The sequence below is a fragment of the Trichosurus vulpecula genome, chromosome 4 (genome assembly GCF_011100635.1).
Source record: "Trichosurus vulpecula isolate mTriVul1 chromosome 4, mTriVul1.pri, whole genome shotgun sequence".
Taxonomy (NCBI): domain Eukaryota; kingdom Metazoa; phylum Chordata; class Mammalia; order Diprotodontia; family Phalangeridae; genus Trichosurus; species Trichosurus vulpecula.
In genome coordinates, this window is record NC_050576.1 from 36139294 (window position 1) to 36155236 (window position 15943).

Here is a 15943-nt window from a genome sequence, read left to right on the forward strand (position 1 = left end):
CAGGCATGAGGGACAGCCAACACAAAAGCATAGAGACAAGAGATGGAGTGTTCAAGAACAGCAAGTTGGTGAAGTTAGATTGCACAGTGTGTGGAAAGGTGCAGATTGTAAAAAGATCAGAATAGTGAGAAGGGGCAAGATTGTGGAGGGCTTTAAATGCCAAACAAAACTTTTCCTATTCGATCCTGGAGGTGTTAAGGAGTCACTAGAATTTATTGAGTATTGGTAAAACAGTGACTAAAATGGAAAAGCTTGAGGGAGAGAGACCCATTAGGAGGCTGTTGTAACAGTCCTGAGGAGATAGTAGGGTGGTAGTTATGTAAGTGGAGAGGAGATTTATATGACAGATTTTGTGAAGGTAGAAATGACAAGATTTAACAAGAAATTGGACATATAGGGTAATTGAGAGTGAAGAGGTGAAGGGAACACTGAGGCAGGAGCCTGAGTGACTGGGAAAGTGGTGGTGAAGTGGGGAGTTTGGGGGAAAGACAATGAGTTCTCTTTTGGACAGGCTGAGGTTGAATTGCCTTTGGGAAACCCAGTTGGAGCTGTCCAAATGACAGTGATATGGGATCGTAGGTCAGGAGGAAGATTAGGGCTAAACATACAGATGAAGGAATAATGTTTCTAGTGATGACACTTGAATCCATGTGAGTTACTGAGGTCACTTAAATGAGATAATATGGGGGAAAAGAGAAGAGGGCTCAGGGCAGAGTCTTAGAGAATGTCCACAGTTAGGGTGTATGGTTTTTTGTTTGCCTGAGATGTCTATTATAGAGGATAGGAACTTAAACTGTGACATCATTGATAGAATTCCAAGGTGAATTCCAATGCCTCTACCCGTGCATCCCCAACCCCCTCCAAGAAAAGCTCATCACCAGGAAACTCATCATCACGGAGGTTGCATCCACTTTGGCACTCATGCCTCATCAGTAGCCTCAGTTGCCTTTGCCCCTCTGATTGGAGGACTGGAGGGCAGACCAAAAAACTCCTCCTAAAGCCTCCATTTTAGGAGGGCTCAGAAATGGAACCAACCCTTCATTTCCTTTCAGCTGCACTTGGTGGATTCAACTGCACAATCATCAAGCCCTTCTCCCCACTTCCCCTCCCCACCCTCCTTCCTTTCAAGCTTCTTTTTGTGTGTTGTCTTCTGATATAAGATAGTGATCTCTTTCAGGGCAGGGACTTTCTTTTTGCTTGTATTTATAGCCCCAGCTTGTAGCAAAGAGCCTGGAATGTAACAGGTGCTTACTAAATGTTTATTGTATTGTATAGCTCAGTACTTCTGCAACTGAGAGAACTGTCTAGATCATTGCAAGATTAAGTGACTTCCCCAGGGTCACATAGTATGTGTTAGAAATAAAACTTATGCCCACATCTACCTGGCTTGGAGGCCACCTCTTTATTCACCATAAATATCCACTGCTTCTCATATATTACATATAGTTGCATATATAAATTTATAGAGAAGAATATACAGATGTACACACATGTGCATATGTGTGTATATATAAATATCTATTTATAGATATAAACCTACCTTATGTAGGCAAATTCAGCATCATGAATAGATGGTAGAAATACAAATTTGAAAGATTGTGCCTTAAAATCAAGTGAAGAAGTCATATCCAAAGGGATATCCGCTTGCATTCTTGCATAAACTTCAATTACAGCTTGTAAAAGATGTGTGTTAACTCCCATAACAGCAATAATATGTTCTTCAATGCTAAGAAAGAGAATGGGACATTCAGGTCACAATATTGATTATGCCATGACAAAGACTTCCAACTTTATATCTGATGAAAGGGGCCACGTGCTATTTACCTCAGGTTTGCTTTTAGGTGCATTTCAATGTTCATATTGAATAAGTCCACTAATCTAAAATTTGCAGATGACACGGGTGAGATCTGAGATTGAACTGTCATAGAGAAAGACAAAGCAGTGACTCATTGTTATAAAGATCCCCATGGACTTGGGGCAATTTTTTCCATTGGTCTTACCATTTCCAACCAGGCTTGTCACAGATATGAAATAGAAGCTCCTTTCTATGGGTAGTCCGAAGGAGGTTGGCATGATGGTACGGATTTCAGAGAAAAGGAGTGGTTTTACCCAACTCTTATGGCAGCCATTTTGAAGACTGTCAAGGATCTTTTTCATTATCTGGAGTCTTCCCTCAGATTGCCCAAATGCCTGTAATCATAAAAATGGCCTGTCTAAAATAAGTCCATCTGGAATATTAAACTCTTATCATGAATCGCATCAAGAGGATATATGGCTGCTAGTTCTAAATATCACTATCAATCCATAATGAAGAGAGGTGATAGACCTGGGGTCCATCATGAGATGCAGATTTCTGGACGTGGCAGTCATGAAAATCTATTTGACTTGACTATGCATATTTGTCACAGAAGTTTTTATGTATGTTTTTTTCTTTAAGTGAAGGAGTAGTAGAAGAGAAAATATGATTTTGTTTGTTGTAAAAAGTTAAATTTTAAAAGAAAGAACTATATGTATTATATTTTATAACATGAACCTAATTTATATTGCATATTGTTGTCCATAATAGGATAGGATACAGACCTATAATTTCATTGGTATAAGCAAAGACTTGATGAGGAAACTTCCTGACAATATGTTTCAGCACCTTCTCTGCTGCTTATATTCTTCAAGAGCTGCCCAGAATCCTGACAGGGTTAAGTTACTTGGTCAAATTTTGTGACCCTGGACAAGTCAGTTCTCTAGGACTACAATAATAATAATAACATAAAATATTATATATTTATATAATACATTGTGAAATAATATAATTCATAATCTGTTATATAATATAAAATGCCATATATTTATATATCATGAAATAATATGATACAGTTAATAATCTGTTGCATATAATACAAAACATTATGTATTATAAAGCATCATATATTTTATAAAATACAAAAATAATATCATAGCACATATATAACCAATATCAAATTGCTTACCAGTTTAGGGAAAAGGGAGAGGAAGGAGAGAAGGAGAAAAATTTGAAATTCATAATTTAGTAAAAATAAATGTTAAAAATTCTCTTAACATATAATTGGAAAAAATAAAATACTATTAAAGAAAAATAATGATATTATAGATGATCACAGATTTATATCGGTCATCTAGTCCTTTCCCCCGTAATAATAGGAGTTTACTTTTATAAAGCACTTTAAAGTTTATAAAGAACTCTATTTATATTATTCCACTAAATAGTTCATTCGCACTTCCATTTGTACAATTGAAATTCTACCCACTTGTATATTTGAAAAACGACGACTAGATTGTTAGCATTCATTAAACCAACATCTAGTTGATACTCCTGACCCTCTTGTACTTTATATGTATCTACCTAAACTTCCCCATCTGTGGTCAACTCCTCACAATAACTTCTGTACACATGCACACAAACACACACTCACAAATTTGCCAAAGAATAGCCACTGCCATGTGATGTTGGAGGGAAAATATTTGAAACCCTTGGTTTGGGAGATGCCAAGGTATATAGATATAGAACAGTGGTTCTCAAACATTTTAGTCTTAGGACCTCTCTACATTCTTAAAAATTACTGAGCCTACTGCCAAGAGCTTTATTTGCTTTATGTCTATTAGAATTTGCCATATTAGAAATTAAAACATCTTGGTATTATTATGAAAATAATTTTGACTTCATATACCCCCTGAAATTATCTCAGTGACCCCCAAGGATCTCCTGCCAAATACCTTGAGAACCACTGATAGAAAAGATAAGAAAGAGTGGGTAACCTACTACAGCCCAAGGCAGCTCATTCCACTTTGGTTGCTCAGTAGTAGTATCTATGTTCAAGGTACCTGAATTGCCATCCGGATTGCATGTTTATCAAACTCATACCAAAAAATCTCTTGTCCAAATAACTTCAAATACAGGGAAATATGTGATTTATCAGAAGGGATTGCCTTCCAGTCTGGAAGCTAGGAGACAAGAAGAGGCCAGTAAGAATAACACACCTCAAATATGGAACAAACCAAATAAAATGACCTGGGCCTTTTACCATTTTTATGAAATCCTTGATATCATCTACTCTATATGAGTCACTTCTGGACAGGTTTTTTTTCAGGATTGTAGCCAGCATTTCTTGAGTGTGCATTTCAAACTGTAACCAGACGGGGAAAGACACATTTACCAAAAACTCAAACAGTTCAATCCACCTTGAAAAATCCAAGACCAAATAGGGAGAAATTATTTACCTCCAAGATATCTGCAGTGTTCCCAAGGAAGTTTGCCTTTAATGCAATAATAATCTCAGGTGGTAATGTGCTGCCTGCTTTATTTAATGAATAGTATTTTAAGGCAAATCCTGCCATTAGCAATTCTGGAGAAGAAGAGAATCGTGCAGTTTAGCAAAACTCAGATTTTAAAGACCACCAGATAACCATGTGGATCTACTGGCTAATTGCAGAATAAAATGAGGAATGCCAGAAATCACACACACACACACACACACACACACACACACACACACACACAATCTGATGCCATGAAACCATCAGAGGGAGAACACCCCACATATCTGTCCCATCGATGGACAAAGTTACAAACCCTCCATTCATTACCTGTCAATTATCACATTTTTCCAGTGTTACCTGATAGATTATTTACCTATTTTCAGGTCCTGTAACATTGACTGGTGAGTTACATTAATGAGATATCAGTCAATGGGAGGAGACAAAGGCAATCAAGAGTAAATGAGCTATCTTTTGTTATCATTTTAGGGGAAACTGAGACAGGAGTCATACAGCAGGAGCCCAGAAGACACTGTTTTATCAGAGCCTGAATTACATTGAGATGCCTTCACATGGCCTTGTAAATGAGGTGGACATAAAATGCCCACACCTCAAAAACACTTTCATGTTCTGGCTTTATGCTTTCAATATTAGTGTATTCTTTGGTTTCCTTTACTTGTTCCAGTCAAATTGTGTGGGGATGTGCTGCCAGTCTTTGAATTCTGAAATGAGCTTTATGGAATCTCTCTGTCAGGGTTGACAGCAGAGGGCCAGTTTGCTGGTTTGATGTTTTGTAATCGTAAATTCATTCTGCAGTGAGAGAATGTGGCATATGGGAAATTATACTTCCTGGAATGAATGAATCCACTTGAGTGTTTCCCCCTGGAAACAATTCCATTCAGTGTCTGGAATGCTATAGGACTCCTCTCCATCCCTGTGGAGCAATGTTTACCTAAAGCTTAAGCAGCCAAATAGAGGCATCGTTTTGGAAATGCTCCATGAGGTTCTTTGGAAATCCATTCCATAAAGGAATTGCTTTTTCTTGCTATCTATTTGAAGTCAGTATCTCTTTGTAAAAGTTAATCTAATGTTCAGTGGTTAAATAGAACTGGGGTGCTAGTCACTTGACCCCTAAGAATGGGGGGAACACAGATGATGGAAGCTTGAGCCAATAACAGAGAAGAAAGACTCCCTGAACCCCCTGAGGTTACCAGAGAACTCAGAGGGGGTGGGGTGGGGGCAAGGAGTAAAATGAAATAGGTATGGCCTTGACGGAACAGGGTCAGAACAACATGTTACATTTATATATGTACTTGTGTTCTCCCCTGTCAGAATGGAAACTTCTTGCAGTCAGGCACTGTTTCCTATCTGTCATTGTAACTATCCCCAGAGCCAGTGCCATGTGGGCACAAAGTAGCCCCTTGATAGATTTGCTGGTTGGTTATTTCCTCTTGACAACCCTCCAGATTCTCGAGGGCAGGGAAGTATTTCCAGATCAGTGAAAAGTAGGAATGAGATGCGCTTAACAGTTTTATTAACCTCACCTGGGCACACCTATTTTAAAATTTAAAAAACCAGCAACACCAACAACCACACTGACCTGCTACAATAATTGACTTTTAGGTTCATACCGGGTTATTTCCTTCACAACAACCCTCTGAGGCAGTTACTAAGATCACATCAGGAGTTTTAGGGAGAGTACCCAAAAGAGGAAACAAGAATTTTCTTCCCAAATGAGCCAAACATATTTAGTGCTTGCCACCTCCAAGACGGTTTACCTTTGAGGGGCCTTACCTGAGAAGCTGTCCCAGTAATAGCTTCTACTGAGTTTAAAGCTAAAGTTGATTTTGTGAGGCATGGGCTTCAGAATTCTAAGGGCAAGTCTACAGGCTAAAGCCCTATGAAAAAAACAGCAAAAATCAAAGATCTATGGTCATTACTCCATAAAATCTTCCCCCTGGAAAGATACTTTCGCCACAATGCTCTGGCTGTCTTCCCAGATAGGGAAGATCCCTTTGCTCTGTGGACCTCCCTCCTCTGAAGGGCCAATTCTTTCCGGAAGCTCATCCTCCTGCCCTATTCAGTGGTCTTCTCCATTAGAAAGTAAGCTCCTTGAGGACAGGGATTGTGTTTCTTTTTACTTCCATTTGTATTCCTGTACTTATCACAGTGCCTGACACATAGGGAGCCCTGAATAAATGATTGTTGATCTGTTGACTCAATTAACCCATTTGGGGAAATCTCTTACAATGACCGATGTTCTGGAGCTGAGCTTCTCCCCAAAGCCTTCATTTGGGAGAAGACGAAGCTGGCCACTTGCAAGCTGCGTTCCTTTAGCATGGTGTTGGCCATGGTTGCCAATACCGGGACCCCCGGGATCGTTTCAAATATCACCAGGGAAAGAACAATTCGAACTTGGGGAGGGACGTTGGGTTCGAGGAAGGCATAAATGGCAATTTCTTGAACCTGTGAAAAGAGGGAGCCATTTGATAGAGCCTCCAAGTTTTTAATGTTTCTTTGTTACTTCATTTTTATGAATGACCCTGCCCCTCTTCTGTGACCTGGGCTCTGGTTAAATGCAAAGCATTCTTAGTCTATGGCTTATATCAAAGCTGGTGGCCTCTTCTTTCCCGCTTACATGGAAACATTGTTCGACTACAGTAGTAAAATGAATACCCTAAATGAGTGTCTTTGGTAAATTGAGAATCTACATATTCGATTAAATTCGATCCAACAAATATATATTATATATGATATAGGCCAATCTAATATATATTTGTATATATGATATGTTTATATATTATATTTGTGTGTATATATCATATTTATAGTTTGTTTTCAAAGAGGACCAATGACATCACAGGGTGCAGTCTTGACTTTCTTGTGAATTGGATTTAAGTGAGGTAGGGTTACACACAGTTATCAGTGTCACTCTCTCTTTCAGAGTCATTGAAATCCAGTGTCAGGACAAAAGTCAAGATAACTGTTGATGGTCCAGGATGCAGTGGATGACCTTGGTGTTTTCGATGTCTGATCAAGAACAAATTGTTCTCATCTGCCCACTCCACCAGGGGAAGTCTTCATGTGCTAACTCACCAACTTGTTTAAAGCATGTCAGTTACCATCAACCTGGTTTAGCCCATCTGCCAAGATGGTTTACTGGGGTGTGGCTGCTGCACATGCTATAGCTTCTTGAAGACACAGGTGAAGGTTGGGTGAGAGGTGGCCACCAAAGGTGGAAAGGGCTTGTCAAGCCCTCACACAGAGGTGCCAGTCCTCCATGAACACCCCATACACCCTAGCATATATGTGTTATATATGTATATATCATATATGAATGTATACACATGTAGACGCCCACAGAGTCCCCTAGGCTCTGGAGATAAGGATAGGGACTGGACCTGCAGTCTCATCCTTAGAGGGAATTCCCCAAGTGAGGAAGCTTCTACCAATACAGGTAGTCACCTTCTCTTGCAACCGCACAGAGTCTCAGCAAGTTGCTTGCAGCTCTAAGAGATTAAACGACTTACTTGGACCCAGGGTCATCCAGCCAAAATAAGCCCAAGGCTCTGAAGCCACAGAGACAAACTCAAACAAAAACAAATCCCCTGCCTTCCAGGAGTTTACAGCCTCCTGGGAGCCCACAACCTACCTAATTGGCTTGTGGGTGATCAAAAGAGATTATGCATGCACCTTAAAGCTCTCTATCAATATTAGCCAGTAGTAGCAGCAGCAGATAAACAGATCACTTTTAAGGACAAGAAATGGTCATAGCTGGTGGCATCAAGAAAGACTTCCTATAGAGGATGACGCCTGTAGTGAGCCTCAAAGGAAACCAGGGAGTCCTAGAGGCAAGAGTGAGGGGGGAACGCATTCTAGCAAGGCAGGCTCTGGAGACAGAGGCAGACAATGGAATGACATATCAGGAAACAATAAGTATGCCATGGCCATGAAGAGGAGTTATCCATGGATAATCATTTATTAAGCACCTACTATTTGTCAGGCACTGTGCTAAGTGTGAGGGGATACAAAAAGAGGCAAAAAGACAGTCCCTGCCCTCAAGGAGCTTGTAATCTAATGAGGAAAACATACAAACAAATATGTACAAAGCAAACTATCTACAGGATAAATAGGGAAATAATTAACAAAGGGAAGGCATTGGCATTAAGAGGGATTGGGGAAGGCTTCCTGTGGAATGAAAGCTAGATACAGGTGGTGGAGGGATTTAAAAGTTTGTATTGGTCTTAGAGGCAGGAGGGTACTTGGCAAACTTGCCCATTTGACCAATAATTGTATTTGTGAGATAGGAATTGATGCCCTCATGACACATTGTGAAAGCTGACATTCATTTGCTTTATTTTGAAATTGCTATCAGTTCCTGAAATATTTTCACATTTTGGTCAACTGACAGCAAGTCTATGTTTTGAGAAGAATTATCCATTGTATATGGAAATGGGAATCCATTTTTCTTATTTGGAGGTTGGCTTATTCCTATAAAAATGCTTGTTCAAAATGTTCTAAATATATGTTTCATGTTATTGAGGGGAGTTTTCCATCTAGAAACCCATTTGATTGGTGGCTACAGACTATATCTGATTAGGCCTTTATTGTTATATTTGCCTTTATTATCCCTTGTGTTCTCTGTGTACATAAATGTCAGAGAGTGGAGAGGTGGGGAGGTGGGACCAAGCTATACACAATGATTTAAAAATACTGGCCTCATGAATTAGAGCTATCAACCAAATATTTCACTAGAATTGTGATCTCATCAGTGCAGATATTATCTCCAGGGACACTGATCACAACCCACCCATGTCTCCTCACTCTTCATGTCCTCCCATAAATCTTCTCCAAGAACTCCAACTCAGAGTTCTGGGGCTCTTCTTTCCTTATCTTGACATGGCAGAGATACCAGTAGGACAAATAGGCTGTCTACCCCTTGTCTCCCCTATAAGTACAGCTCATCTTTTTCCATCTTCTGTTTCTCTAACAAAAGAAGCAGTATAGTATAGCGGATAGAGTTGCCACAAAGCTTTGGGTTCAAATCCCCCCCTTTGGCACATACTGGCATGAATAGAGGCATTTCACTTATCCAATCAGTGCTGTAAATTACAGACAAGTTGCCCATCTGCCGTGGTGGAGGGATTTTTCCACACTGGGAGGTCCTTCTACCAATGAAATCCGAGGTTGGGACTTCCCCATATGTTATTATTTATAGACTCATTTATTGATTCAGAGTTGCTCTTCCAATATTGATGATTAAGTGAAGTGATATTTCTAAAGTGCTTAGCATAGTGTCTGACACATAGTAGGTGCTATATAGATGTTAGCTATTTATTATTATTATTTTGTTGTTGTTTATTTTTGTTGTCATAGCTCAGATGGGGGGTGAGTTGCAAGTTTCAGACTAGGTTGTTGGCTGCACCAACAAATAACAGAGGTTATCAGAAGTTTCCAGACTGTATCTACAACACGGTTGTATGGACTTTGGTGATTCTGGAAGAGAGGGTAAGGCTGACGAATTTGTGCAACTCTGCCTCACTTAAATCCAATTCACATGTAAGTCAAGATATCAGCCGCGATGTCATTGGTTCTCTTGGGAAAATGAAGGATGCACAACATCAGACAACAGCTGAATGAGTCCTGGGTTCCCTGCTGGGCTGAGGAAAATGGCAGCCACAGAAGCATTGGGCAATGCCAAAGCTGCCTGTGAGCCTTCCTAGAAGAGTCTTTGGGTCCCCCTTTGCTTCCTACTCTGGCTGGCTCCCACTGCCAGATCAGCTATTCTGCTACTGGGGTGCTAAAGACAACTGGTGCTTCCTGGGTCCAAGAGATCATACTTCAGGAAGCTCTCTCATACTCCCCCCTTCTCCCATGGGAGTTCCAATGGATCCAGATGCAAATTCTATCCATTCAATTGTTCCATGAGAATAATCACATCACCAACAATATAGGGGAAGGGAAATACTAGTCTATATTTTGAGAATGAGCAATCCACTGTATAAGGACATGTCAATGCCATTTTGTGCTGCATTAAGAGAGAAATCACAGAGGTGACGTCGCTGCTGTCCTGCTCAGACCATGTGTGAAGAAGAGCGTCCAGTTTGTTCTACATACATAATTATCTTAGTATTTTCTAAGTCACAAATCATATCTAATATATTGGTTTATATTTATTATCTGATTCGATCCTCACAACATCCCTGCAAGGAGGGGGCTTAAGGTATGAGCACACCCATTCTATAGATGAAAAAATGAAGGTAGCAAGTATAATAGCCAAGATTAGAGCTCAGATTGCCTCCCTCCACGTCCAGCACACTTTCACTACAAGATGAACAACATGGCAAAAGGAGGGTTTCCAGCTAATTATTGGGAGCTGATTTGCACAGCCCTGTGGGTACTGCCTAAGATCTTAAAGCATTATCAATACTCCTGCTATTGGGCGCAAGCGATTCTCCTTCTTTCCTAACAAAAACCACGAATGTGTTCATTCCTTATGATTTAAGACAGTCAGACTGCTCAGCCACAAGTGAGGAAGAGATCTTGGCTATATAATTCCTTTTTTCATCTATGTTTTTTTCCTATCCAAGTTCCCAGATCCCCTGAAATCTACTTACTTCAACCTTGCAGGTCCATGGACCCCAGGTGAAGAGCCCTGTTCTATCTAACGTGCTGCCTCTTTCCTTGTATACAATAAGCATTAAACAGATGTTTGTTGAATTGATATCTCAGATACTGAAAGATTGCTTAACATAAAATAAAGTAAAATAGCAATGATCTGCAACCTGTTTACCCATCTCTGTATATGTCCACATATATTTCTAAAAGTTTATGCAGAGGAGAAACTTTGACATTCCTCAGGGAATCTAACGTGATAATTTTTGGAATGAGAGATCGATGCTTTGCTTACCTCTTTGGAGTTTCTCTTGCCTATGTTTCTCAGGGACAGAGCAGCTGCGATCTGAATTCTGATGGGAAGATCAGAAGTACCAGATGAATACCCAGGCAGGAATTTCTTGATCTGCTTTAGACTGGCTAGGTGTCCTGCATTCCCTATGGACTTCAGGGCCAGAATCATGCCCTCTTCATCACCCATGTGTGATGCCTCAGCTAAAAAATCATGGAGGGGCTGGAGAAAGAGAATTCAAAGCCCAGAAAGCTGAACAACGATGATGTAATCACATCACCCCAGAAACCTTGTTCAAGATTGGCTAATACCAGCTCCATTTTTCAACTTGAAACCAGGAAGATGAAATAGGATGACCAAAAATAATGGTAGGTTCATTGCAGAGTCAGTAATACGACGATAGTCCTAAGATTAAGAAATCTGTACTTTCTTAATCTAATTCTACAGAATTTAAGTGCCTGGTTAGAAATTTCTTTTTGTAGTTGTTTTTTCAATTTTTCTTTTCAGTACTAAATTCCCTCTCTCTCACTACCCCTCCCCTACCCATTAAGAAGGCAAGAAATACAATACTCATTAGACATAAGAAAATTTTATCTTCTACCAAGAGATGACAAATGATATACCCTAAAGGGGTCAGAAAAGGGGGAAAATCATCTGGAAACTCACAGTAATCTTCAAAGACATAACTAGGAATTTATGTGTCCATATTAATGGTACAAATAACATTGCTTGTTCAGCAGGGGTGAGGAGGGGCAAACTCTGGCTGCTCTTGGGGGATGGGCTGGGTACAATATGGCTAGACAAGACAAGGGAAGAGCTCAACACAGGTAGGCATTTGTTAGCTCCCTATTTTAACTGATTTTCCTTGATAACTAGGCTGAAGTTTCCTCTAAATTCAGTACCCCAAAGCAAAGCCCCAGTTGCCACAACCTAGTTAGGGTTTTACTTCCATGGAAGCTAGGCAGCCCAGTGAACAGAGGGTTGGAGTCAAAAAAGACCTGAGTTAAAATCCTACCTCTGACTCATACTGAGTGACCCTGGTCAAGTCATTTGACCTTTCTGAGACTTAATTTCATCATTTGTAAAATGGGAATAATTAGCTGTGTGACTGGATAAGTCACTTAGCCTCTATTGTCCATTGTTTCTTTGTCTGTAAAATGAGAAAGTTGGACTTTATGACATCCAAGGTCTCTTCTCGATCTTATGACCTAACCCAATTCAGCCAGTTCATTCAAACAATTAGCTAAATAAATGGTAAAAATTATTTGTCAGACCAGGTGCTTGAATAGAGTCCTAGTCTAAACAAAATGGTCCTCTAATCACCTCCTGGGCACATACTGAATTAAATGAGATGATAAGTGTAAAGTGATTAGCATGGTGCCTGGCACTATATATGGCGCCATATAAATGTTGGCTATTACTATTATTGGGAGAATCCTCACAAACATTCCACAAGGATATCTCCATTCATAGTGTAGAAGAAATAGCAAAATTTACTCTGACTTAACTGTAGTAGTTTTCATTACTTATTTTGACAAGGAAAGAACTGGACCATGGACATGCAACAAGGTCTAACAGACGTTCTCCAACCAAGCAGAATATGGCTAACCAATTTATTCTCTTTTCACTGGGTTAAAAAGACAAAGGATAAATTGGAGTTCGTACAGAGTTAAGAAAAATGGAGAGGGGAAAGGGTAGCACAGCCAGGAGAGGGAAATACGAAATTAGGAGGCTCATTAAGGTGTACAGTTAGCAGGGTACAGTGATGAAGTCATGATGGGAACCTTCTAGGAAGAAGAATTGTAAGTTAAGTAGATGCTTTGCATTGTCCTGCTTAGAGAGAGCAAGAGAGCAACTATTCCCAGGGGAATGTGTTTCCTAAGTTTCTACCTCGTCTACCTAGTCTACTCAGAGGCCTTTGCTGGGATGCCAGGCTCTCCAGGCACATAACAAAATAAGACAAGCTTAAGGTTCTAGCTCCACAACAACATATGGGAAGCTTAAACGAGAATTTTGAATAGAGTAAAAGAGATAAAAGTCAAAAAACTTACCTGGAGAGATGATTCTGAGCAATTCACTGACTTAGCACAATGCTTATAAACCAATGACCCATAGGCGAGAAACCCAGTGATGCGGAGAATATCCCATGGATGTGACTGGGTATTTTTCAGTATCAACTAGAAAGAAAATATTTCATTTCTGGCAGCATTGATCCCCAGGAAAGGAAACAAATAAACACTTATATTGTGTGATTTTTTAAAAATGGAAATACAGGAGTAGTCTTATTGGTGCAACAAAAATCTGATCCTAGGAAATCTAACTTCCTTCCGATCTTTAACTCTTGGGCTTTGAGTCACTGAATTCTATGTCATTCTCAGACTGCTATTTGTTGTCAAGTGGTTTTTAAAACAGCCTAATACTTCTGTGCCTGTAAATGGGCATTTCAAAATAGGATTGTGGCTTTTATTTCATTGGATGACAGTTTTCCTAATCTCATCTCAAGGACATCTAACAATGAAAGCATTATCAGAGTGGTAAGAAATCTTTCTTATGTGAGGACTGGATTGTAAGTTCCTTAAGGGCAGAGTCTATGTTTATTTTTATTTGTATCACCAGGACTTAGCACTGTTCCTGGCACATAGTAAGTGCTTAATGCATGTTTATTGACTAGTCTGTTTTATTCTAACATTGAGACATCCAGGTGGAAGTGGACAGAGTGCTGGGTCTGGAGTCAGGAAGGCCTGAGTTCAAATCTGGCCTCTGACATTTACTAGTTATGTGACCCTGCACATGCCATCTAACCTTGTTTGCCTCAGTTTCCTCTTCTGTAAAATGAACTGAAGAAGGAAATGGCAAACCACTCCAATATCTTTGCCAAGAAAATCCCAAATGGGGTCCCAAAGAGTCAGACTCAACCACAACAACATTCCAACAATATCATCTCTTCCCTTAATTGGTTAAAAGACAGAGATTTCACTTAATTAAAAGGGAGGTTTCAGGCCTGATCTTGAAGATATCCTGAAGCATTATGGAGATAACTAATGCAAAGGTTGGTTCTGATCAGGAGTGAGTGGAGGACATTTTGGTGCGTCTAAATTATTTTTTTCCCCAGAAATGGGGCTCAGGAGTCTTAGATAGAAGGGTGAAAAACTCAAGCACTTTGGGGTCTTATCCAAGGGCAGAAGAAACCTTTGAGCCTTTTCCAAATATTTCCAATCTTCACAAGGGAAAGGAAGAGAGAAATGGGACAGAGAAAAATAAAAGCAATACCTTAGCTTCATCAACAGCTTCCTGGGTTGCAGTACAGAAATGCAGACTCAAAAGCACAGTCTGAAAAGCCTCCCAAGCATTGAGTTCCTGCTGGTCAATTTTAAGCCTTAGAAATCTTATGGCCTCTATACTGGCCACAGCAGGAATTATATCTAAAAACAAGTTCCTAAAAGTGATCCAAAAGAAAATGTTCAAGTTCTCAAAGGGAAAAAGAACTTTCTAAAAATGAATGAAGTTCGTGAGTTTTGCTACCTGTAAGACGTTTGGTCAGCATACTTTTTCCACACTGAGTCTATGGTGATGACATTAGCCATTCGGAAGAGTTGGACTAGTTGAAGGAATTTTGAAGACATTTCACCAGGAACCAAGTTTTCCATGTGGACCACCAGATACTCCATTACTTCTGCTATCTTAAAAACAAGAAAAACATTAGCTGTGATGAGTCATTAAACTCGATGCAATTAGGCAAATATGTATTAAGCACTTACAGTATGCAATTGGTCAGTCATTAAGCACCTACTACTGTGCTAAACACCTGGATACATTCAGAAGGTTCTTAGGTCAATCCCTCTATATTCTAATCCAATCCTGCCCAGTCCACTTCACTCCAATACAAACCACTGAGTGCATTCAGGGAAGACTAGTACCTCCATTGTGATGGCTGCCAAGCCCTTTTCAGGTCTGCTTTCCATCTTTGGTGTCCATCTGATTAAGTGCCTACTGCGTGCCCTAAGGCAATGGGCCAGCCTCAAGGGATAGAAAGGAAGGAGGAGGGGGAACCAACCCATATCCAGAGGACATTGACCAGAAGTTTTACTTTACCTGACTCTCTATATTTTGAATTTCAAACAGGTGAACAGGCATTTGAAACAATTCATTCCCGAAATGGTAGAAAAGGTTTCCCCGATTCCGAAATCCGGTCTCTTGGTTTTCTGAGGAAGCTTTCTGTATATAGGTTAGTTCTAGCTTCTGCCTGTAAAGAGTCCCAATGCATAAGAATTTTAAAATTCACCAAGTAAAGAAAAGAAAGGTTCAGCTTGGGACTAGACTGTCAGGAGAGGCAATGTGACATAAAAGGGAATAAGTATGGAAGCTCCGATAAAAAGGATGCTGTTCCCACAGTGCTGGGTTATAAGGGAGAGAAAATGTCATTGTCTGGCCTTATTCTTATTGTAGTAAAAACAGTGTCCTGATTTGTATACATGAAAGGACCATATCTGTGGATGGAAAACAAACTCTGCATGGTTAAGAAATTCTATACTAGGGGTTGGTGGTACAGTGGTTAGGGTGCTGGCCTTGGAGTCAGGAAGACACAAATTCAAATCCTTCCATAAATGCTTACTAGCTTGTGGACCTAGACAAGTTGCTTTTTACCCTTTCTGTCTCAATTTCCACATCTGTCAAAAGGGGATAATAATAGTACCTTCCTCATAAAGTTGTCGGGAAGATCACATAAAATAATATACAGTGTGTGGCAGA

The 15943-nt window shown here is 39.9% G+C and overlaps 1 protein-coding gene across 5 annotated transcripts in view; it reads right to left on the reverse strand.

Moving 5' to 3' along the window:
* Positions 1–15943, reverse strand: part of LOC118846482 (vitellogenin-1-like) — a 67434-nt gene that overhangs the window by 35510 nt on the left and 15981 nt on the right. For all 5 annotated transcript variants that reach the window (XM_036755079.1, XM_036755082.1, XM_036755081.1 and 2 more), the window contains exons 7-19: positions 15287–15437; positions 14717–14874; positions 14465–14630; positions 13246–13371; positions 11198–11416; positions 6536–6753; positions 6082–6185; positions 4252–4376; positions 4056–4157; positions 3856–3975; positions 2001–2190; positions 1825–1918; positions 1541–1726 (exon numbers count right to left, since the gene is read on the reverse strand). In XM_036755079.1, coding sequence (XP_036610974.1) covers positions 1541–1726; positions 1825–1918; positions 2001–2190; positions 3856–3975; positions 4056–4157; positions 4252–4376; positions 6082–6185; positions 6536–6753; positions 11198–11416; positions 13246–13371; positions 14465–14630; positions 14717–14874; positions 15287–15437 — 1959 coding nt within the window. The remainder of the gene's footprint in view (positions 1–1540; positions 1727–1824; positions 1919–2000; positions 2191–3855; positions 3976–4055; positions 4158–4251; positions 4377–6081; positions 6186–6535; positions 6754–11197; positions 11417–13245; positions 13372–14464; positions 14631–14716; positions 14875–15286; positions 15438–15943) is intronic.